The sequence below is a fragment of the Phyllostomus hastatus genome, unplaced genomic scaffold, assembly GCF_019186645.2.
Source record: "Phyllostomus hastatus isolate PE091 unplaced genomic scaffold, TTU_PhHast_1.1 phas_contig_196, whole genome shotgun sequence".
Lineage (NCBI taxonomy): Eukaryota > Metazoa > Chordata > Mammalia > Chiroptera > Phyllostomidae > Phyllostomus > Phyllostomus hastatus.
Window position 1 is genome coordinate 23611697 of NW_025333709.1, and position 22670 is coordinate 23634366.

The 22670-nt window shown below is 37.4% G+C and overlaps 1 protein-coding gene across 6 annotated transcripts in view; it reads left to right on the forward strand.

Moving 5' to 3' along the window:
- The window catches only part of KLHL5 (kelch like family member 5), a 63503-nt gene extending 48893 nt beyond the window's left edge, over nt 1-14610 (forward strand). For 5 of the 6 annotated variants that reach the window (XM_045834568.1, XM_045834566.1, XM_045834564.1 and 2 more), the window contains 3 exons: nt 4377-4589; nt 8334-8505; nt 13148-14610. In XM_045834568.1, the coding sequence (XP_045690524.1) occupies nt 4377-4589; nt 8334-8505; nt 13148-13204 (442 nt within the window). In that variant the 3' untranslated portion in view covers nt 13205-14610. The remainder of the gene's footprint in view (nt 1-4376; nt 4590-8333; nt 8506-13147) is intronic. The other variant, XM_045834565.1, reaches the window with a different exon arrangement.
- Nucleotides 14611-22670: the final 8060 nt, after the last annotated feature.

The window sequence follows — 22670 nt, forward strand, 5'->3', positions numbered from 1 at the left end:
GTACCAAGTTTGGATGATAGGGGAGACAGGGCCACTGGACTCTATAGGCCATGCTACCAAGGCAGGGAGTCATAGCAGTTCTACCTAATACACAAACACAGGGAGGATGCCAAACCGAGGAGACAAAAAATACATGGCCCAAATGAAAGAACAGATAAAAACTCCAGAAAAAGAACTAAACAAAATGGAGAAGAGCAATCTATCAGATGCAGATTCAAAACACCAGATATAAGGATGCTCAAGGAACTTAGTGAGTACTTCAACAGCATAAAAAATCCAGTTGGAAATGATGGATATACTAATGGAAATGAACAATTTACAGGAAATCAACAGTAGAGTGAATGAAGCCAAGAATCAAATCAATGATATGGAACAGAAGGAAATAAAAAACAACCAAGCAGAACAATAAGAAGAAAAATTCCAAAAAAAAATGAGGATAGTGTAAGGAGTCTCTGGGACAACTACAAGCATACCAACATTCGTATCATAGGGGTGCCAGAAGGAGAATAGAAAGAGCAAGAAATTGGAACTATTTGAAAAAATAATGAATGAAAACTTCCCTAATTTGGGGAAGGAAATAAACATGCAAGCCCAGGAAGCACAGAGTCCCAAACAAGATGGACACAGACAGGTCCACACCAAGACATGTCACAATTAAAATGCCAAAGATACAGATAAAGAGAGAATCTTAAAAGCAGCAAGAGCAGAGCAGTTAGTTACCTACAGGGGAGACTATCAGCTTATTTCTTAACAGAAACTTTGCAAGCTAGCAGAGATTGGCAAGAAATATTCAAAGTCATGAAAACCAGGGACCTACAGCCAAGATTGCTTTACTCAGCAAAGCTGTCATTTAGAATCAAAGGGCAGATAAAGAGCTTCCCAGACAAGAAAAAACTAAAGGAGTTCATCATCACTGAACAAAGTAGCAATGTTTTAAACTATTTTGTTGGTTTCGTTTATTAGGTACATAGTCATAATCAGGAAAAAAATAGAAGCTATGTTGTTAAAATTAAAAAGCATGCCACTGATTGAAAAAAAATGTAATTATGCATCTTCTCTCTGCCATTTTGTGATTTAGAACAAATCATTCTCCATACCTCAATTTTTTATATCTATAAAATGAAAATCCTGGATTAACTACTGTTTTGTTATTTTAATTTATTTTACAATGCTTCCTGATGCAAAATGTAGTTTTTCTTTAGGGAAGAACTATTTCAATATCTTAATGAGTTTCATTCTGTATTTTAAAAATTTCAAAGTGTTAAAATGTTTCTTTCTACCATGTTTGACAGAACAAAGCTTTATTTAGACTTCTAATTGCTCAGGCTACTTTTAAGCCACTGACTGACAAATATTTTTGGCAGTAGAATCTCTCTTTCAAATGAAATCTTAACAAAAACCTCACAGTTAAGGCAAATGGAGGTTCAAGTTTATTATAAGCTTACTTTAAATTTATTATAAGTTGAAGTTTATAATATTTACTTATTATAAATTTCAATGTAGGAGAATAAGTCTGTTTTTGAGATTATTTCTATGTTTTGTTTTGGTAGTCCTGTATGAAGAATATCCTGATTCACAAAAAAGCTGAAAATAGTAACAGTTATTTTAACTACTAGAGCAATTTAATTGGAATCTCAGGAAACTTCAATTAAATTGTTCAAGTACTGTGCAGATAGGAGCAAATTTTTTTTCTAAGTTTAATCTGAAATGTTACCTACCAACTGTTGGCATTCTTGATCATAATTTTAAAAGTCAGGCAAGACCTAATTTTAAAAGTTAACCATGGCCTAAATCTTACATTTTAAAATATTTAGTACAAAACTATCACAATTTGGCATACTATTTCTTTTTTCATCCTCAGAGGTACTGTCATGCAAAAGAAAGATGAGTTCTGAATCTTGTATGGTATTTAATTAAGCCAGGTGATATTTTTGAAAATTAAAACTTGAATTTCAAATGAACCATTTTTGGGGACTCCCCTAAAGTTCTCCACAGAATCCAGTTCTTAGAATACAGTTTAAAGACCATTGCTTGAGATAATGAGTCTTCAGAAAGTGATACTGATATAATTTAGCCCTTAATATTAGCATAGTATAATGTTATTTGTACATCTGACATTTCCTAAAAATGCCATCTTCTAAAAGAATGAAAATAGTGATCTCACCTTTAGCAGGAACCTAATCAACAAAGCGAACAAGCAAGCAGAGTAAAGCCAAAGACATTGAAATTGAGAACAGGCAGACAGTGATCATAGGGGAGAGGGGAGGGGATAATGGGAGAAGAGGGCCAGGGGTTTACAGGAACAAGTATAAAGGACATATGGACAATAACAAGGGGGGTGGAAACAGGGGAGGCAGGTGGGGAGGGCTGGGGTAGTGGGGAGGGGTGGGGAGAAAAGGCAGAAAACTATACTTAAGCAACAATTAAAAAATAAATTTTTAAAAACACCAATTTCAAACAAAATTATTAATTGGATATGTTAGCCTTATCAGTAAAATGTAAAATTATCTGCAATAAACCCATCTAATAAATGAAAAAGGAAATAGGACAGAATTCATTTTTCCCCTCAAGCACTTACACCATATTATTCATGTGTAGGGTACTGTTTGAAATACTTTAAATATGATCATTAATAATCCTCTGGGGCAGGGCTTCCAGATTTTGTGGATGATGAAATTCAGGCAGCTGGAGGTTAAATAACTTGTCCACAATCACAAATGGTAAGTGCTGAGTGGCAGGACCGGGATTCAAACCCAGGGAATCTGGCTTCAGAGTTCATGCTCACTACAGCACTTTTCCCAGTGAAGACCCGTGAATTCACTGTGAACAGGGTAAGGTGCCTCGGGCCTATTGTAAAGTGTGTGTGCGAGTGTGTGTGCGCGTGCGCATGTATTTTTAACTAGTATATTTTCTAATTGTTGATGCCTCCTAATACTCTGTGATCAATATTTAGATCATTATTCCCTCTAGTGTTAATTAAAGATTAGAATAGTTTAATATTAAGAATAATAACACAAATAAGTAGTTTTTAATAGATAAAAAAGTTTCAAATAAACTTAAATTTTCATATTACAATATAGCTTAAACTTAGAGCACAATATTGTTACAACTTTATAGCTGTTTAATATATGGTCATCCTCTTATTTAAAAACCAGTTCGACTGGCATTGTGTACTTTAAATTATGGATTAAAATTATGAAATCTGTCTTTTAAATGTGTATATTAACCAAATATAAATACTTAATGTTTTAATAGGCAGAAAATTGATACAGTTCAAATACTTCTTGAGACTGTAAAGATAGTTAAATATTAACTAAGGCCTCTATAAATTAAAACTATATTACCCTTACTGTTAGCAATGAACTGAATTTATTACTTTAAGAAAACCTAATAGAAAACTATCTATGAAGAGCTTCCCAAGTAAATAGTAAGTACAAGAGGAGTTTGTGCTTAATAAAAAATCTTTAAATCTTTAAATATTTAAAATATTTTACATATATTTAGAGTAAAAGACTTTCAAATTAGTACTGTATATTAATTGATAATGAATCAAAATTGACCAAGGCAACATTTAGGTCATTAACATACCACATTCATATTAGATAACTTACAGTACCCTTATCTGCAGTAATTTAAATTAATGGATGATCACTGTTTATAAACAGTAAATATTAATCTATATACCATTGTTTCAAGATCTCCTTTTATTGTCCTATTTTATTACTACAAGTATATCCCAGATAACTGTTCACTGTACAACTGCTCATTAATGTAACTATGTATCCTGGTTCTGCTTCTTAGTGGATAACCCCATGCAAGTGTCTTAACCTCCATGAGCTCCAGGGTTTTCAGCTGTGAAATGGGGATACGGATGGTTTCTCATAGCATCACTGTGATGATCATATAGTTAGACAAATACATGCAAAGTGCCTTGCCTGTGGTAGGTGCTCAGAGAAGGTTAGTTTCTTTCCTTTGTAACAAAGTCCTGTTTTGGTTATTGAAGACATAAGGCATGATTTATTTATACGCCATATTTTCTATATTCTAAGACACATTTTATCATCTCTAAAACTGCAGTGCACCTTACAATCGGGGGTGGTGTATCAAACAGACGTCAGACAGATGGCAGCTGTGAAACAGTTGTCATTGCTTCATGTGAGCTTTTCTTATGTATACATGGCGACATCTGGTATATTCATATTTATGATGTACACATGTGTCATTTAATTGGTAGCATGTCACTTTTCTAGTGAAACATAAGTTGACAGAGTGTCTTATGATCAGTGGCACTTTAAATTCAAAGAAATACCCCAAGAGTAACCTCTTTGTCTTAAGCATAGCACTATTTCCTCTTTACCACTCTGTTCTTTTTACAGACTTTACGCAGTTGGTGGTCGTGATGGAAGTTCTTGTCTCAAGTCAGTAGAGTGTTTTGACCCTCATACTAATAAGTGGACACTCTGTGCACAAATGTCCAAAAGGAGAGGGGGCGTAGGAGTGACCACCTGGAATGGATTGCTATATGCCATTGGAGGCCATGACGCGCCCGCATCCAACTTGACTTCCAGACTCTCAGACTGTGTGGAAAGGTAACTTCTTGTGAAGGAAAACTAGGAATAAAAAAGAACAAGTATAAGCCTCTGACACTTTCAGAAAGATTAGTAATTCTTTATTATGCATCCACCACTCGCAGTGTTCCTTAAGAGCTCTGTAAGTACTGGATCGTCTGCTCTGGCCATCTCACAGTCGGTCTCCTCAGAGCCTCCTCTGGTTCTTCTCTCATCTTATAACTGCCTACTTGACTTTAGAATTGGTAATATAATTTATTAATTGAATCATAAGAAAAACATTCATTGTATGCTATTTTGTACTGGTCACTGTACCTAATGAAAGAAAAGGAGCTCCATGAATTTCAGAGATAATGAATTAGTGGCTGGAAGCTAAATAAGAGAAAAGGGGTGGGGCATTCCAAACACATTTTGATATAAAATGAAATAATAAAATAAAAGGTGCATGAGGCTTAGAAGCTTTACCAAGTCATCCAAACTGGCCTCATTAAACTCGAGTGTGGGGCCAGGTAAAGAAACCTAACATCTGAGGAAGAGTTGTACAGTAGTTCAGGCTCCATCCTTTGTGTTCAGTCTGGTTCAAGGAACAGAGAAAATCGAGTGGGCTTAGGTGAGCCAATAGGAGCAGGTCTGAACACTCCAGAGCAGAAAGGGCTATGACTCACTCAGAAACTGAAAGGCTGCCACTATAGTAGAGAACAAAGCAACAGGGAGAGTGGCAGGAAAGGAGGAGGAGTGGGTTGGAGGCAGGGGCAGGTCATGTAAAGTATTGAGGCTTTATTAAGAATTTGGGGGACTTCCAGTCAAGATGGAGATATAGATAGACAGGCCTCGCCTCCTTGCACAACCACAAAGAGAATTATAACTAAACCTCAAAACAACTCCCAGAACTGTCAGAAAATTGAGCTGCATGGAAGTCTGACAACCAAGGATTTAAAGAAGCCACTTTCATCCAGATGGGTAGGAGGGGCAGAGACATGAAATGGGCAGAGAGGCAAGGAGACATGGTGGGGTGTGGAGAGGCAGTGGCAGTGGCGGAACCGGCAGTCCCACCCCCAGGCCAAACCACACAGCCCAGGGTTCTAGCTCTGGGAAGATAAACCCCCATAACTTCTGGCTGGAAAAACCAGTGAGGGTTGGGGTGGCAGAAGAAACTGCCAGATTTTTAGTAAACTCTGCATAAAGGACTGCATGGTCTTAGAACGTATGCAGACCCTCCCACTCTGGGATTCAGCACCAGGGCAACAGTTGGAAGGGCTCCAGTCACGTACGGGGAGTGAGTGAAGTAACTGGAAACAGGATGAGAGCCGGACAAACCTCCAGAGGCCAGGCAGCAACACTCCCCTCTCTGAGTTCTCCCCCGACACAGCCACAAAGCAGTGAAGCGGGTTGCCCTGCCCAGGTGATTACCTAAGGTTCCACCCCACACAATTACAGGTGCCTTTTCTACAATAGGCCACACTGCTAAGACAGGGAGTCAAAGCGGCTCTGCCTAATAATACACAGAAACAAACACAGGGAGGCTGCCAAATTGAGGAGACAAAGAAATATGGCCCAAATGAAAGAACAGATCAAAACCCCAGAAAAAGAACTAAACAAAATAGAGACAACCAACTTGTCAGATGCAGAGTTCAAAACACTGGTGATCAGGATGCTCAAAGAACTCACTGAGTATGGCAACAACATAAAGGAAGAAACAAAGGTTACACTAAGTGAAATAAAGAAAACTCTACAGGGAACCAGCAGTGAAGAGGAGAAAGCTGGGATTCAAATCAATGATTTGCAACTTAACGAAGAAATAAACATTCAATCAGAACAGCAAGAAGAAACAAGAATTAAAAAAAAAAACAAACAAGAAAACGAGGAGAATATAAGAAACCTCTGGGACATCTCCAAATTTACCAACATCCAAATCATAGGGATGCCAGAAGGAGAAGAGGAAGAGCAAGAAATTGAAAACATATTTGAAAAAATAATGAAAGAAAACTTGCTTAATTTGATGAATGAAATAGACATACAAGTCCAGAAAGCACGGAGAGTCCCACACAAGCTGGACCCAAAGAGGATCAAGACACATCATAATTAAAATGCCAGAGGTTAAAGATAAAGAGAGAATCTTAAAAGCAGCAAAAGAAAGGCAGAGTTACCTACAAAGGAATTCCCATAAGACTACCAGCAGACTTTTCAAAAGAAACTTTGAGGGCAAGAAGGGACTGGCAAGAACTATTCAAAGTGCTGAAAATCAAGTACCTACATCCAGGACTACTCTATCCAGAAAAGCTATCATTTAGAACGGAAGGGCAGACAAAGTGCTTTCCAGACAAGGTAAAGCTAAAGGAGTTCGTCGTCACCAAACTCTTATTATATGAAATATTAAAGGGACTTATTTAAGAAAAAGAAGAAGATTAAAAACTATGAACAGTAAAGTGACAATAAACTCACAACTATAAACAACTGAATCTGAAAGAAAAAGAAAGGAAAGAAAAAGAAGAAAGAGAAAGAAAGAAAGAAAGAAAGAAAGAAAGAAAGAAAGAAAGAAAGAAAGAAAGAAAGAAAGAAAGAAAGAAAGAAAAAAGAAAAGAAAACAAAGAAAAACAGAGAGAGGGGGAAGGAGGAGGGAGGGAAAGACAGACTAAGCAAGTAACCAGAACAGGAACAGAATCATAGGTATGGAGATTATTTGGAGGGTATCAGCTAGGAGGGCAAAGGGGGAGACTAGGAGGGAAAGAAGTACAGGGAAGAAGCATAATTGGTAGGTACAAAATAGATGGGGATGTTAAGAATAGTATGGGAAATGGAGAAGCCAAAGAACTTATATGCAAAACCTATGGCCATGAACTCGGGAGAAGGAAGATTGCTGGAGGATGTGGGGGTCCTGGATGGAGGGAAAAATTGGGATAACTGTACTAGCATAATCAATAAAATAAATTTTAAAAAAGAATTTTGGATAAAGAGCAATGGGAATTTAGTGTATGTATGTGTGTTATTCAATAAATTAGAAATAACTAACAGAAGACTAAAAAGTGAAATGAAGGTTTGTTAGTGAAAATTATTGCTTTCTGTGAGATAAATAGAGTTTGGTTTTTTGTTTGTTTGGGGGCTTTTTGTTTGTTTGTTTTGGGTGGGGGGGTGGTGGTTCTGGAGAAAGAAGGAATGTTACATCTGCATTTAACCTGTATTGGGGAGAAAATAATTCAGACTATGCTTATTGCATGTTACAATTGAGGAAAGGAATATGGAAGTTTTTATACACTTTGCCCCATATATAATTTACCACACGCTCACCCTTGTACTGCACACAAACAGTGAAGAGTTATTCATTGATATAAGAGGCATTAGAAGCAAAATAGGTCATCTAAGCATGTATCTGACCACAGTTTTAGTCAGTTCTAATAAACATACCTTGTGAAAGGTACAAGAAGGTCCCAAAATGAACTGCTACCATAACTGGAGCTGTAAGTTATCTTGTATAGATCTTCACAAAATGATTTCCTTAGATTTTCAGTAAGCAATCTAAAACCTGAAAGCCGTTTTCAGCATTTACATTAGCACATTTGAAAAGTTTTAGTGTTATGTATCTGCTAAATGAATCTGTAATATTGTAAGTAAAAGTTTTCAGGAAAATATTGCTATTGTTTTCTACATTGTATTCAAATGTACTTTATACAGCAGATAATAAGACAAGATAGGCTTAAAGAACAAATCTATTTTTACATAAAGTATTATGAGAACAAGGTCATCTCCAGTCCTGAAATCTTCTTTCAGGTATGACCCCAAAACAGACATGTGGACGGCAGTGGCGTCCATGAGCATCAGCAGAGACGCGGTGGGGGTCTGTCTGCTGGGAGACAAGCTGTATGCCGTTGGCGGGTACGACGGGCAGACTTACCTGAACACAGTGGAGGCCTACGATCCCCAGACAAATGAGTGGAACCAGGTATGTCGTTCCATTTTTCATTATTCCACTTACTCTGTTTTTTTTAAAATACTTTTTAATTTAAGTATAGTTGATATATAGTCTTATATTGGTTATTTGTACAGTATAAGTGATTGGGCGTTTTCATACAGTACAATGTGACTACCTCACTAATTCTAGTAATCATCTGTCACCGTGTAAATTTATCACACTATTAGTGACTATCCACCTTTTCTTTTTCATCCATTCCCTCGCCCTCTCCCTTCTGGTAACCAGCCATCATTTTGGTCTCTGTTTATGAGTCTGTTTTTGCTTTCTTCGTTTGCTTATTTTGTTTTGTTTTTAGATTCTACATATAAGTGAAATCATACAATATTTGTCTTTCTCTGCCTAACTTATTTCACTTAGCATAATATCCTCTAGATCAGGGGTGTCAAACTCATTTTCACTGGGGGCCACATCAGCCTCACGGTTGCCTTCAAAGGGCCAAATGTAATTTCAACTCCATAACAGTTAAGGAGTAGTTACATTTATAGTCCTAAAATTATTCCAGCCCTTTGAAGACCGCGAGGCCGATGTGGCCCCCAATGAAAATGAGTTGAAATATATACATATACATACCACATCTTCTTTACCCATTCTTCTACCAACTTTCATATCTTGGCTATTGTAAATAATGCTGCAATGAACATGGGCTGCATATATCTTTTCAAATTAGTGTTCTTTTTTTGGGGGGGGGGTAAGTGCCCAGAAGTGAAATTGCTGTATCATATGGTATATCTATTTTTTGTTCTTTGAGGCATCTCAAACACTGGTTTCCATAGGGACTGCACCAGTTTGCAGTCCCACCAACAGTGTACAATGAAATATCCAATAAGGACTTCACATCCAAAATATATATAAGAAACTCATACAACTCAATACCAAAAAAAAAAAATCCAATCAAAAATGGGCAGAGGATGTAAAAAGACATATCTCCCAAGAAGATGTACAAATGGCCAACAGACATATGAAAAGATGCTCAACATCACTAATCACTAGGGAAATGCAGATCAAAACCGCAGTGAGAACCACCTCACACCAGCCGTGATGGCCGTTACAAAAAGTCAACACGTTGGCAAGGGTGTGGAGCAAAGGGAACCCTCGTGCACTGTTTTTGGTAAAACAGATCCTCTCAATCCTGTCCAATATCAGAATATATAGCCTCAACATAATACAGTTTCTTACATTTCAGTCTCTTAATTAAATATAAGAAAACAAGAGGGAATGCTTATTTTTATAACACAATTGAAATCCAAAATTACCTTTAAAGTGTAAATGTAATGCTACTCAAATCATTGGTATGTCTGCCACCGTGTGCTGGCTGGGTGGCTGATGAGATGCTGTAGCATGGCCAGAGCCCACGGGACCACAAGAGGGCTGCAAGAAGGGGAGAGGAGACTGTGGGAAATTAGAAACAAAGATGCTAGTCAGAAAAGTTTGATCAGCTTACCCGTACGTGATCAATAATTTTTAAATACTGAAGCCACTGACATTTGGGAGCAGATTGAATGGCTGGCTGTAACTTAATTAAGAGGCTAATCATAAATTACATTAAAAAGTAAGAAACTTGACCTGGCAAGTTTATTAACAAAGAGTTCAACTGTGTCTGTTTCTGGGAAGGCCTAGCACTTCTAAGAATGACCTTTTGAGATCTTCCTTTTCATCATCACCAATAACAGAATCAGGAGTTTTGTGCCCCAATACAGAATCTGGTACACAAAATTCAAATGTTTAATAGATCCAAAGTTTTCTTATAAGAACCAATGATGAGTACTGTTAGTAACACAAAACTTAGGAGAATCTCAACTGTCATAGACCTTAACTGTTTACATAGGTACCGCAGTGTAGAGCGGTTGGTGTGAATGTGTTAAGGAGAGAACCACGATGTAGGTATGAATGAACTGTCCCTTGGCACAGGCAATGTCTGGTATAGAATATGACGGGAAAAAAAAAATGGTTGTTGAGAGGGCTTCACTGAGAAAGAAGCTGGATTTCAGCGAAGCCTTAATGGATCCAGTTCAAAACTGTAGAAAGAAAATTGTGTGAGAAAACATGAAAGGAATATCACTGAAGCAGAACTCCGTGGCCTGTATGAGGAGGTGTGGCTGGTTGTGAGGATCTGTGCTTGGGAAGAGCAGGAGTTCTTACTGGGGAGAAAGGGTGGGGTCAGGGTGGGGGTCTGGGAAGGTCCAGCTGAAGAGTTGGGTAGTGAGAAGCCAGTGGGGACTTTGAGCCAAGAGAGCGGCACAATAATAAAAAGTTCATGTGGCAGCAGTTGGGGACAGGATAAGTCGGGTCAGGGACAGAAGAAGTGAAGGCCTGAGTGAGAGCTACAGGACTTCAGTAGAAATTATGGGATTCCCTCCTATCAGCTGTCCACCGTGGCAGATAACCGGGAAGCCCAAAACGAGATAGAAGAATCTCTTTGTCTGAGATGTATTTGATTTAAGCCCTTAGGCCAGTTATTAGGAAATCTATTGGCCAATATTTGAGACTTATTGTTACAGATAATTAATACTTTATGCTGAATCATTCTGTATCAAAATTAATAACATAGCTATTTTATGTGCATGCTACCTCTATTACTATTTTAAATGTACCTAAATGAGAACTTATAACCATGACATCTGCAAAATTAATATTTTCATTCTGTGTTCCAACAAATGGACGGGAGGACATTTGTACAGGGAATGGAATGGGATTACAAAGTCTTAAGCTGCCACCCACTCCACTACCAGCCTTGACCAAAAGCAGGGGGTGCCTGCATCGTATTTAACAAATTCTCTAAGCTAAACTTTCTAGCTGGTTGTCATGACAACATGTACTATTCACAGTGTAGAGACTTAGTGTATTGGGTGTTTTGAGAAAAGCTGCTAATTACAAACAGATTCTTTGATTTAAATGATGTAGAGGTCACTCCTAGAATATTATAAGTAGATAATGTTGTTAAAATCAATTATTTGTTCAAGGAGATAGAGCAGTGATCAAAACAACTGATTCAAATAGAGAATAACTGAGGATTCTCTATAACTGAAGTCTGATATGTTTTTAAAATCCTCTCATTAGTACAAAGCAGACTTTCTTAATACTTTATATCAATCACTCTTTCCTAAATGCTAATGTTTTATTTCTCTTAGGTCAAATGCATAGATTGTCAGTATGCTCAAAGTAGTCCTTCTTTGAAAACTATTCTTTCTACACTTTTATTTTCACTACTAATTGCCTAGTGTCTAGGGTACACTTTTTTAAAAAAAGAAAAATAAGTGAGAGATTTAAGAGTTGTTCCTGCCCTGGCTGGTATAGCTCAGTGGATTGAGCTTGGGCTGCAAACCAGGCATTGCAGGTTCGGTTCCCAGTCAGGGCACATGCCTGGGTTGCAGGCCATAACCCCCAGCAACCGCACATTGACGTTTCGCTCTCTCTCTCTTCTTCCTTCCCTTCCCCTCTCTAAAAGTAAAATAAATAAAATATTTTTAAAAAAAAAGAGTTGTTCCTTATCCATAATGCATTTATCTTCCTATACTTAGCGCCCCACACTTCTCTCTCACTATCACAGTTTATTCATGAGGTTTGTTTCCACTCCGGAGAGTTGACTGGATTGTGTTTGTTATTTATTTACTCTGCTAAAAAGCAGTGGGTGGGGCTAGACCTTTCAGTTATGCGCAGAAAAGGCGGTCAGTGAGTGGGAAGCTCCTGTTCCCTCTGGAGGGAGCAGGTCCCAGGCACGCAGTTATGCTCTCTGAGATCATACTTCCCTCACAGGGCCTCTCAAGATGATACTTGATACTCTCTATTGCTTACAAAGTTGCTTTTAAACCTTCAGCATTTCCTCACATCTACATTGCACATCATTTTGCCCAAAACATCATGCTTCATGTAGAACAATTCCTGAACTATTAAAAAAAACACCTTTTTCGAAATATATATATAAGTATGGAATCATTATATTGTACACCTACAATTAATATAATGTACATCAATTACATCTCAATTAATAAAAGAGAAAAAATCACCCTTAAAGAGAAGTGGCTAATACATAATTATGTGATATGAGGTGTCTATGAAAATTTGAACTCGAGAGCATTATGTAAGTGAAATAAGCCAGGTGGTGAAAGACAAACACCATATGGCCTCACCGATAAGTAGAACCTAATCAACAAAACAAACAAGCAAGCAAAATATAACCAGAGCCATTGAATTAAAGAACAAACTGATGGTAACCAGAGGGGGAAGGGGAAAAGGATAATGGGAGAAATAAGGGGAAGGATCAGCCAGGAACTTGCATAAAGGACTCATGGACAGAGCCAAAGGGGGTAGGATCTAGGGTGGAAGGAGGGGATGGGTGGGGCGGGGGGTGTGGTGGAGTCAAAACAGAGACAACTGTTCTTGAACAACAATAAAAAGTAATAATAATAATAAATAATAATAATGATAATAATAAAAGGAAGTTTAACATCAGGAGCAAGGCTTGGGGAAAGGGACCAGGCGCGCAGTAGGCCTGGGGCAGCAGCTCTCTGCCAACAAGCATGGGCTATTTCAGTGTTTGACTAACTGGTCTAGTTAATGTTATCAACATTTTTACCTACAAATCCAACATATATGTCTTCTTGTTTCTTTTCAGGTTGCTCCACTGTGCCTTGGAAGAGCTGGGGCTTGCGTTGTGACTGTAAAATTATAATTCAGTGCTTTGGTTTCTAAATGAAGATATCCTCTTCTTTTATGAATTTAGTACATTTATCCTACTGTCAATGGAGACACTTTTAGTACATTTGCAGTGCCACATTCCTGGGCACGAAGTGCCTGATCTGAAAGTGAAGATCTTAAAACAAGAGAGGATGAAGCAGAATCACATACTTCCATGTCTTAGTAACTCAGAACCACAGCTGGTAGACTGTGAGCCTGTCCCTTCCTCACATCAAATGCGAGCACACACACACTGCCCCTGAGCACAGCCCTGTGTTACTGGGAATTTCATCATAGTTCATAATTTCTTAATCATCAAGCACATCTTACTCACCTTATCCAAAGATTCCTTTTATTACGGTGAAAACACACCAGATAAAACTCGTAACATTATCCTTTCTAACGTTACCATACATGAATTACAGTAATTTTTATTCATTTGTTTGCTCGTTTGTTTAACCACAGCCACTCTTTAGTGATACAGTAAGTACTATGCCATTTAGTTTTTTCAGAAATAGCTGTATTATATGGGCTTTGGTTATAGATTTTATTTCTAAAATTGGGTTAGTCAGTGAATAAGAAAAACATTAAAGAGTCAAAACAATAATGACCAAGTAAAAACTTGGTGTGATTATCGGGGTTTATTTAAATATTCATCCTTTACATCCAGATTCACCAGGAAGAATGTGTTATGATATTCTCAAATTAGAATTGAAACATGGTGTTTTGCATTAAGATGTGCAAATTCATGTAGGGAAAATAAATGTTATATACCCTGTAATGTTCTTTCACCTAACATGTATTTAATTACATGAATTTGTTTTCTTTTATAAGAGATGTTTTGATTTTGTGGTTTGATACTGACAAAACTGGTCGAATGCTCTGAGGTTTTCAAATCTGTGTTCGCCCCCTGCCTGGTTTCTCATGTGCAGCCCACTGGTGACCCTTCGCGCTTCTTCGTAATCAGTGTGGGAGAACAGGCTTACTGAATGTTTGGAAAATAAGTTTAAAGTGTTTATTACCCAATGTTTTGTACATTTATAAACTCTAATTACATTTGTGAATGTTAATACTCTCAGTGAATTGTTTATTGTTTGCAAAAATGCACTGGGCAGTAACATTTTAAGATAAATCCTTTAAGGTATAAGTCATTAATTTATATCTTAATATAAAAATGAGTATAATCTAAATGCCCATCTTTTAAGATACAAAGTTATAGTTAATGTGTTTTTGAAATTTATATCAGGGTAGCCTTTATTTTAGTTGCTTTCTTTAAAAATTAAAACAAACTTTTTTTTAACTAATTTTGAATGTCCATGAAATGTTTCTATATTGTTTCTACCTTGAAAACCAAGAAAACGAGTACTTCTGTTCCCCTAAATAAAACCTGTAGTTATTTTATTTGTGTGGTTGCTAAGAAAATAATAGTGATAGTGACAAACATATTTACTATGGATTTGAATTCAATTATTTCCCTGACTCGAAGGGATCAGCTGGAGTGTGTTTATGTATTTAGGGGAAGGGAGAGGAGAGGAAAAGGTATAAGGAACAAAACAAACTTTCAAAAGCAGAAACATGTCAGTACATCATCAGTTCCTTGGAGGCGTAGTAGACCTGTGATTTTAAAGGAGGTACTTGGACATGTACCATATTCTGCCGTGTGCAGTGCACACCATGTTTTTGGCCCAAACTTTCAGGGAAAAAAATGTTTTGTAATTCAATTATTTATTTATATTTAGAAACAATACCCATTATTATATTCCAGGGTATTATTTTGCATACAGATATCATTATTGCTTTCTAGAGTTACACTTTTAATGCATAAGCATAAGTAAAAGAATTAAAACATTTACATAGATACAGAATTAGCACTGCACATGTATAATACACATCCTTATTTTTCCCTCAAAAACACGGGCAAAAAAAGTGCACATTATACACAGCAAAATGCAGTACTTGTGATCATTCCTTTGAACACTTAGCATCCACTGTCTGTGCCCACAGTGCCCACAGTGGAGCCAGACTCATGTTAAAGGGACTAATTTCTCTCTCTAAGAAGAGTCCTTTCTTTCCAGGGGTGTCCAATCATTGGCTGCATGTGGCCCAGGATGGCTATGAATACGACCCAACACAAAACACAAATTATGCATGGACACTTTTTTTGCTCATCAATTTTTGTTAGAGTTTGTGTATTTAATGTGTAGCCCAGGACAACTCTTCTTCTTCTAGTCCAGAGACACTAACAAGTATGTGATTCATGAGAACAGTCCTCTGATTTTCTCTCAAAAGCAGAAACATGTCAGTACATCATCAGTTCCTTGGAGGCGATTTTCTCTCACTAAAGGGCCTCTCTGATGCAATTGTGTAGTCGGTGGAACCTGCTCTCCTGGATACTACTAAAGAGAACTATTTCTTTTCTAGCGATAGAACATTTGCCAAACAGTCCTTCTTCTCCTAGTCCAGTGTCTAATAAATCTGAGGGAAAATATGGCTCTTTCTTGTATCCATCATCCAACATTGCTGCCTTGACTTTACTATTAGTCTCTCCTATGAGATGTCTCATTACTCTTTATTTTAACCCCAACTAATGACCATCTTATGAAAAATAATATTTGGTAATGTTGAATGCTTATTATGAACTAGGAACCAAGTTATTGCATGCATGAATTACTTAATCCCCTAACAACTTTATGAGATAGGTTCTATTTTTCTTTTTACAGAAAGGAAACTAGAGCACAGAGAGATTGATAACCCCAAGGTTTTACATAGCAATTAAGTGGCAGAGCAGAGTCTTAATGTGGGCAGTCTCACTGAAGAGTCAACACTCATCATTTTGGCTTCTAGGGAGAAAAAGAGATTTCATTTTATGTGGAGAATCATTCATTTTAGTCAAAAGACAAATGAACTTTATGCTTTTTAGAAGTAAAATTTATGCCAGTCACACTCATATCAGAAAGCTTTGGGCTCCCCCCCTTACAATGTAACTGTCATGCCAAGACAAAAAAAAATGGCCCAAATGAAAGAACAGATCAAAGCTCCAAAAATAGAACTAAATGATGAAGAGATAGCCAACCTATCAGATGCAGAGTTTAAAACACTGATAATCAGGATGCTCACAGAAATGGTTGAGTATGGTCACAAAATAGAGGAAGAAGTGAAGGCTATGCAAAGTGAAATAAAGAAAAATATACAGGGATCCAACAGTGAAGGGAAGGAAACCGGGACTCAAATCAATGATTTAGAACAAAAGGAAGAAATAAACATCCAACTGGAACAGAAGGAAGAAACAAGAATTCAAAAAAATGAAGAGAGGCTTAGGAACCTCTGGGAAAACTTTAAATGTTCCAACATCCAAATCATAGGGAGACCAAAAAAAGAAGAGGAAGACCAAGAAATTGAAAACTTATTCAAAAACCAAATGAAGGAGAAATTCCCCAATCTGGCAAAGGAAAGAGCCTTCCAGGAAGTCCAGGGAGCTCAGAGAGTCCCAAAGAGGTTGGACCCAAGGAGGAACACACCAAGGCACATCATAATCACATTACCTAAGATGAAAGATAAGGAGAGAATCTTAAAAGCAGCAAGAGAAAAAGAGACAGTTACCTACAAAAGAGTTCCCATAAAACTGTCAGCTGATTTCTCAAAAGAAACCTTGCAGGTAAGAAGGGGCTGGAAAGACATATGTGAAGTCATAGAAGGCAAGGACCTATATCCAAGATTACTCTCTCCAGCAAAGCTATCATTTAGAACAGAAAGGCAGATAAAGTGCTTCCCAGATAAAGTTAAAGGGGTTCATCTAACCAAACCCCTAGTATGTGAAATGTTAAAGGGACTTACCTAAGAAATAGGGGATGATCAAAGATATGAACAGTAAAATGAGAACAAACTCCCAACTATCAACAGCTGAACCTAAAAAAAAAAAAAAAACTAAGCAAACAACTAGAACAGGAACAGAAATGGAGATCACATGGAGGGTTATCGGTGGGGAGGGGGAGGAGGAAAAATGGGGAAAAATGTACAAGGAATAAGAAGCATAAATAGTAGGTACAAAATGGACAGAGGGAGGTTAAGAATAGTATAGGAAATGGAGAAGCCAAAGAACTTATATGTGTCTCCCATGGACATGAACTAAGGTTGGTGGGGGGGATGCTGATGGGAGTGAGGTACAGGGTAGAGGGGAATAAAGGGGAGAAAAAAGAATAAAAAAGAAAAAACTCTGGTTTCTTAGTATTGGGGAAAAATTTTGCTTAAATATCTTATGGAATTTTATATACATTTTGCTTAAGAAAAGTAAATGTAAGAAAGCATGACATACATATGACATACATTTCAAGTTTTAAATATTAGATAAATTGCACAGTATTTTGGATGACTGAACCATAACATATTTATTCATTAAAAATAAACTTTATTGCCTACAAATTACTCTACATGCAATGGACAGATTCCTAAAAACAAGCAAATTCTCAAAACTGACTCAAGAAATTAAAAATCTAAGTAAAGAGATTGAATCAATAATCAAAAATCTCCCAACAAAGAAAGTGCAGAACCAGATGGGGTCATGGAGGAATTCTATCAAACAGTTAAAGAATTGACACCAATTCTTAAACTCTTCCCCCTCAAAAAAAAAAGAGGAGGTAACACTTCCTAATTCATTCTACAAGGCGAATATTACCTTGATACCAAAACTATACAAAGATTATACACCAAGACAAAGTAAAATTTATTTCAGGAGTACAGGAGTGGTTCAACAAACAAAAATCAACCAGTGTAATATGCCACAGTAATAGAATGAAGGGAGCAACAACTAGAAGAATCTAGAACAATTACATGAAAATAAAGCTCTTTGTTATTAAAAATAGAATAAAGAGAAAAATAACATTTCAATAGATAAGAAAATGAATTTGACAAAACCTAACAACCTTTCATAGTAAAAAAACACTCAGCAAACCAGGAAGAGAATGGAATTTTCTCAACCTGTTAAAAGGCATTCATGAAAAACCCACAGCCAACCATACACTAAATGGTAAAAGATTGAAAGCTTTCCCTCTAAGATCAGGAAAATGCTCACTTACAACACCGTAATGCAACATTTTACCAGAAGTTCTACAAGAGCAATTAGGCAAGAAAAAGAAAGGAAATCCCAATTACAAAGAAAGAAAGAAAACAATTGGCAGCTGATATGACCCTGTATATTAAAAATCCTCAAGAGTCTATATAAAAAAAGAAAACTACTAGGGCTAATAAATTCAGTAATGTTACAATATGAAAATCAGCACACAAATGTCAGTTGATTTCTATACACTAACCAAAACAATCTGAAAAAAAAACAATTTTATTTACAATAGCATCAAAAAAAACACAAAATACTTGGGAATAAATTCATCCAAGGAGGTATAAGTGTTGTACACCAAAAAGAACCAAACCTTGCTGAACAAAAGTAAAGAAGACCTAAATAAATGTAAAGACACCCCATGTTCGTGAGCCAATAATGTTAAGATGGCAATACTCCCCACGTTGGTCTATAGATTCAGTGCAATCGCTATCAAAAATCTAATAGCCCTTTTTTCTTTTTTTTGCAGATGCTGGAAAAGCTGATCCTAAAATTCATATGAAACTGAAGGGATCCAAAAGAGCCAAAACAATCTTGAAAAAGAGCAAAGTTGGAAGAGTCACATTTTCCAATTTCAAAATTTGTTACAAAGCTACAGTAATCAAAACAGTGTGGTGCTGATGTTAAGAATAAACATATAGGCCAATAGCATACAATAGAAAATCCAAAAATGCACTATAGTAAATTGATTTCCAACAAGGATGCCAAGACCATTCAACAGAAAAAGAATTGTTTCTTCAACAAATGGTGCTGAACAACTGGGAGGAAGAGGCAGTGAGGAATGACCACTTAGTAAGTAAGGCGTTTCCAGGTGATGAAAACATTCTGGAACTAATTAGTGGTGATGGCTACACCATATGGTGAAGGCACTAAATGTCACTTATGCTAAATTTTATGGATATTTTACAACAGTAAAGAGCTTTATTTAGGTACATCACAAATTGTTATTTAAGTGTCATAACAATAAGCACTTTATATATATCACTAGAATTAAAACTATTTTTAGCCATCTCAAAGGCCATTTTTTAAAAATGTAACTTGCAAGTAAATGAATTTAAAAATCTGACAGAAGGGCTCTTTAGATCTTACTTCTAGTATAAAAAGAGAGTGATAAACAGTGAAAAACAGAAGGGGAAAGTTTGGTCGGGTGCTTTTCCCCAGTGCCTGGTGCATAACAGCCATTCCATAAATGTTTGTTGAAAGTCAAGATAGACTTTTTTATAAGCTCTCTATAGTCTGTGGAGTTGTTGGCAATATCTCAACTCTTAGGAACAAATATTTAATAAAATGATAATTTTCCTGTGACTAGATTATTAATTCACATGGAATGTTTTCATTCTATTTGAGTTTTTAATTAGAGTAAAAAAATCAAATGCTGTAAAATATTAAAGCCTACTTTTGGCAGTTCATCCTTCCATATCCCAAATACCTTTATCTGTCTAAGGATGCACCAACTCCCCCATCAGAGACCCTTACTTCAAAGGCCTAAGAAAGTATTCTATCTATTATAATGGTATAATAGGGCCCAAGCAACTCTGACACCTTGTGTTTCTCTTTATGAAGTATTGATCGATACTTCATGACTAGCCGTGACGGTCACCCGATTTTCCCCACCCCCAGGTAGTTATTTCCTTTGCGCTAGTGAGGTCCATCTAGAAAGGGAAGCCGGGGGGCTTAGGAAGCATATTCAGTGCCCTCGGTGTTTGCCCAGGCTGACGTTGATTCCATTTGATGACATTTCTTTGTAGGTAATAAACAATCATGTTTAATTGAAGCAGACTAAAAGAGTTTTATATTAGAGAATGAATTATTACTTATATAATATTTGTGCCTTAAAAATACTGTAAGTTGGGAAGGCCAACAGTGGCTCCATGACTGTTTGGTTGATGGCATGCTCAAGGTATTAAAGTTACCGTGACGACACTGTGTTTCAAAACTAGTCAGATTGTTTATCTTTTTCTGAGTGAAGCCTATTCATAAAAAGTCTATTGTTCCTTTTTAAGATAGTGAAATATTCTACTTGAAATTAAGGAGAATCAATTTTTTGTATATACAGTATTTTCTTTTTAAATTAAATTGATTGGAGTAATGTTGGTTAATAAAACTATACAGATTTCAAGTGTACAATTCTAGGATGCATCTCCTGTATATGGCACTGTGTGCCCACCACCTAAAGTCAAATCTTCTGTCACCTCATATGTGACACCCTTTACCCTTTGGTAATTGCCCTGCTCTCCATGTCTAAGAGTTTTTGTTTGCTTGTCTATCTTGTTCATTTGTTGCTTTCAGTTTTATTTAGTTAGAGTTACACCTTTTCAAAAGAACATATGTGCATGACTCATGGACATGGACAACGGTGTGGGGACTGACTGCGGGAATAGAGGGACAGGCTGGGTGGAGAGGGGCAAAAGGAGAAAAAACTGGGACAACCATAATAAAATAAACAATATTTAAATAATAAAGTTATGCATCTTCATAAAGCTACATGACAAACTGAGCGGTACAAAAGAAACAAGTGGAGTGAGTTTTGTGGAAGGAAAGAGGTCCTTGATTAGTGGTAGCGGGAGCGGGGATGCTGCAGAGAAGCTGTCATTCAAAGAGCTGTCTCTGTGTCCGTGACAAGAATAGCTGTGCTGTGTGAGAGCTTCAGAGGAAGAAAATGCTAGGTGATGAGTCTGGCAAAAGCTGACCTACTTTGTATGACACTGTATCAGAAACTCAGTAGCAAAACTGCAGAGGGCTGGGGGAGTGAATTAATCCAATTGAGATTTCATTTACTCAGAAACTTTCTGATCAGTAAGGCATCAAGCAAAACACTAGGGAGACTTAAAATTTACACAATAATAAATCATAAAGACGGAAATGGTAGTTCCTTAAGGGCACATACGGGGGTATATTTTTGTATCCCCTGAAGTACTTAACATTTTATTCACTATTGTATCTTCACAGTAATAGGCTCTCGTTAATTATTGGTTGAATGTAAATATGAAATAAACTTGGTCTTTGAGGTAGGTCACCTCTGAGTTATGGGACTGCGGGTGTACAGTATTACAGATTCTGAAACACAGAGCGAAAAGAATTTGTGAGGTTGCCTTGTGCACATATCAGGGTGTGTGTGTGTTTGGGGGTGGGCAATGCATTTAGGAGAGGGTTGATACGCGTGAGCGTGGGAAGGGGAGAGCCAGAGATGTGCAGGAAGTGAGGAGGCTGACAGCAGCATCACATACACACAGAGGAAGCTAATGTGCTGCTATATTCAAATTAAGGATGACGGTTACGTCTGCTGTCTGTACATGACTTTAACGTGACATGGGGAAGCTCCAGGTGGCCATAACAGTCAGGGATGCGACCTGCAGGCCAGCCCCCACACACTCCATCTTCCTGCTCTCCCCCTCTGACCTTGTGTGAGTAGCCATATGGACTTTCGGCTAAAATATATTAACGAAATGGACTATTTTCTCCACTCCCAGCAGTGTTACAACAGATTCTCAAATGTCATGAAACTCTACCCAATATGTGGATGGTAGGGATATCTTATAATAATTTTTCTGTTACATAAATCTTTCATACTAAGAAATAATATTGCTTACTGGACTCAGCATGGCGATCACATTGTGAGGTATATAAAAGTCATATCACTACATTGTACACTTGAAACTAACATCATATTTTGTTTTACATTTTAAAAAGAAATAGTCATTGCAAAGATTGTATGAGATTTCACGCCCCTTTCGAGGTCCCTTTGGAGCTCCACTGCTCAGTAATGTAGGTTGAACATTACCTGGCCATCTCTGAGCTTCGTACCCATCAGACAGGACAGTTTGGTGTATTTATCCCAGCCAGACCCCAGAGTACCACGAGAGTTACCAGGCCATCGCTTGCACCACCTAGTCCAGTGAGTCTGTATTACAATATCAGATTAGGATTCCTTGAACTTTAAAAATGCCTAAATGCCTGGACTCTACCCCAGGTATGATATCTCAGGATGTCCGTCCAGCCAGAAGCCAGGTGACCCTAACATACAGCCACAGCTGAGAACTATTACCGAGGCAAACCTCACACAACAGTGGCTTACACGGCCCTCAAACTGTCACTCATTTTCCGACTTCCTCAAATCAAAGGCCCTCTTGTTTTGCTACAGTCTGATTGTGCCCGCAAAGTTCATTTGTTAAATCCTATCCCCCCGAAAAGCTATGGTATTAGTAGTTGGGGCCTTTGGAAAGTGCTTAAGTCGTCAGGGCAGAACCCTCGTGAATGGCATCAGGGTCCTCTGAAAGAAGCTGGAGAGCAGGGGTGTCCGAAGGCCCCTTTTTGCATCTCTGGGCCACACTGGAAGAAGAAGAGTTGTCTT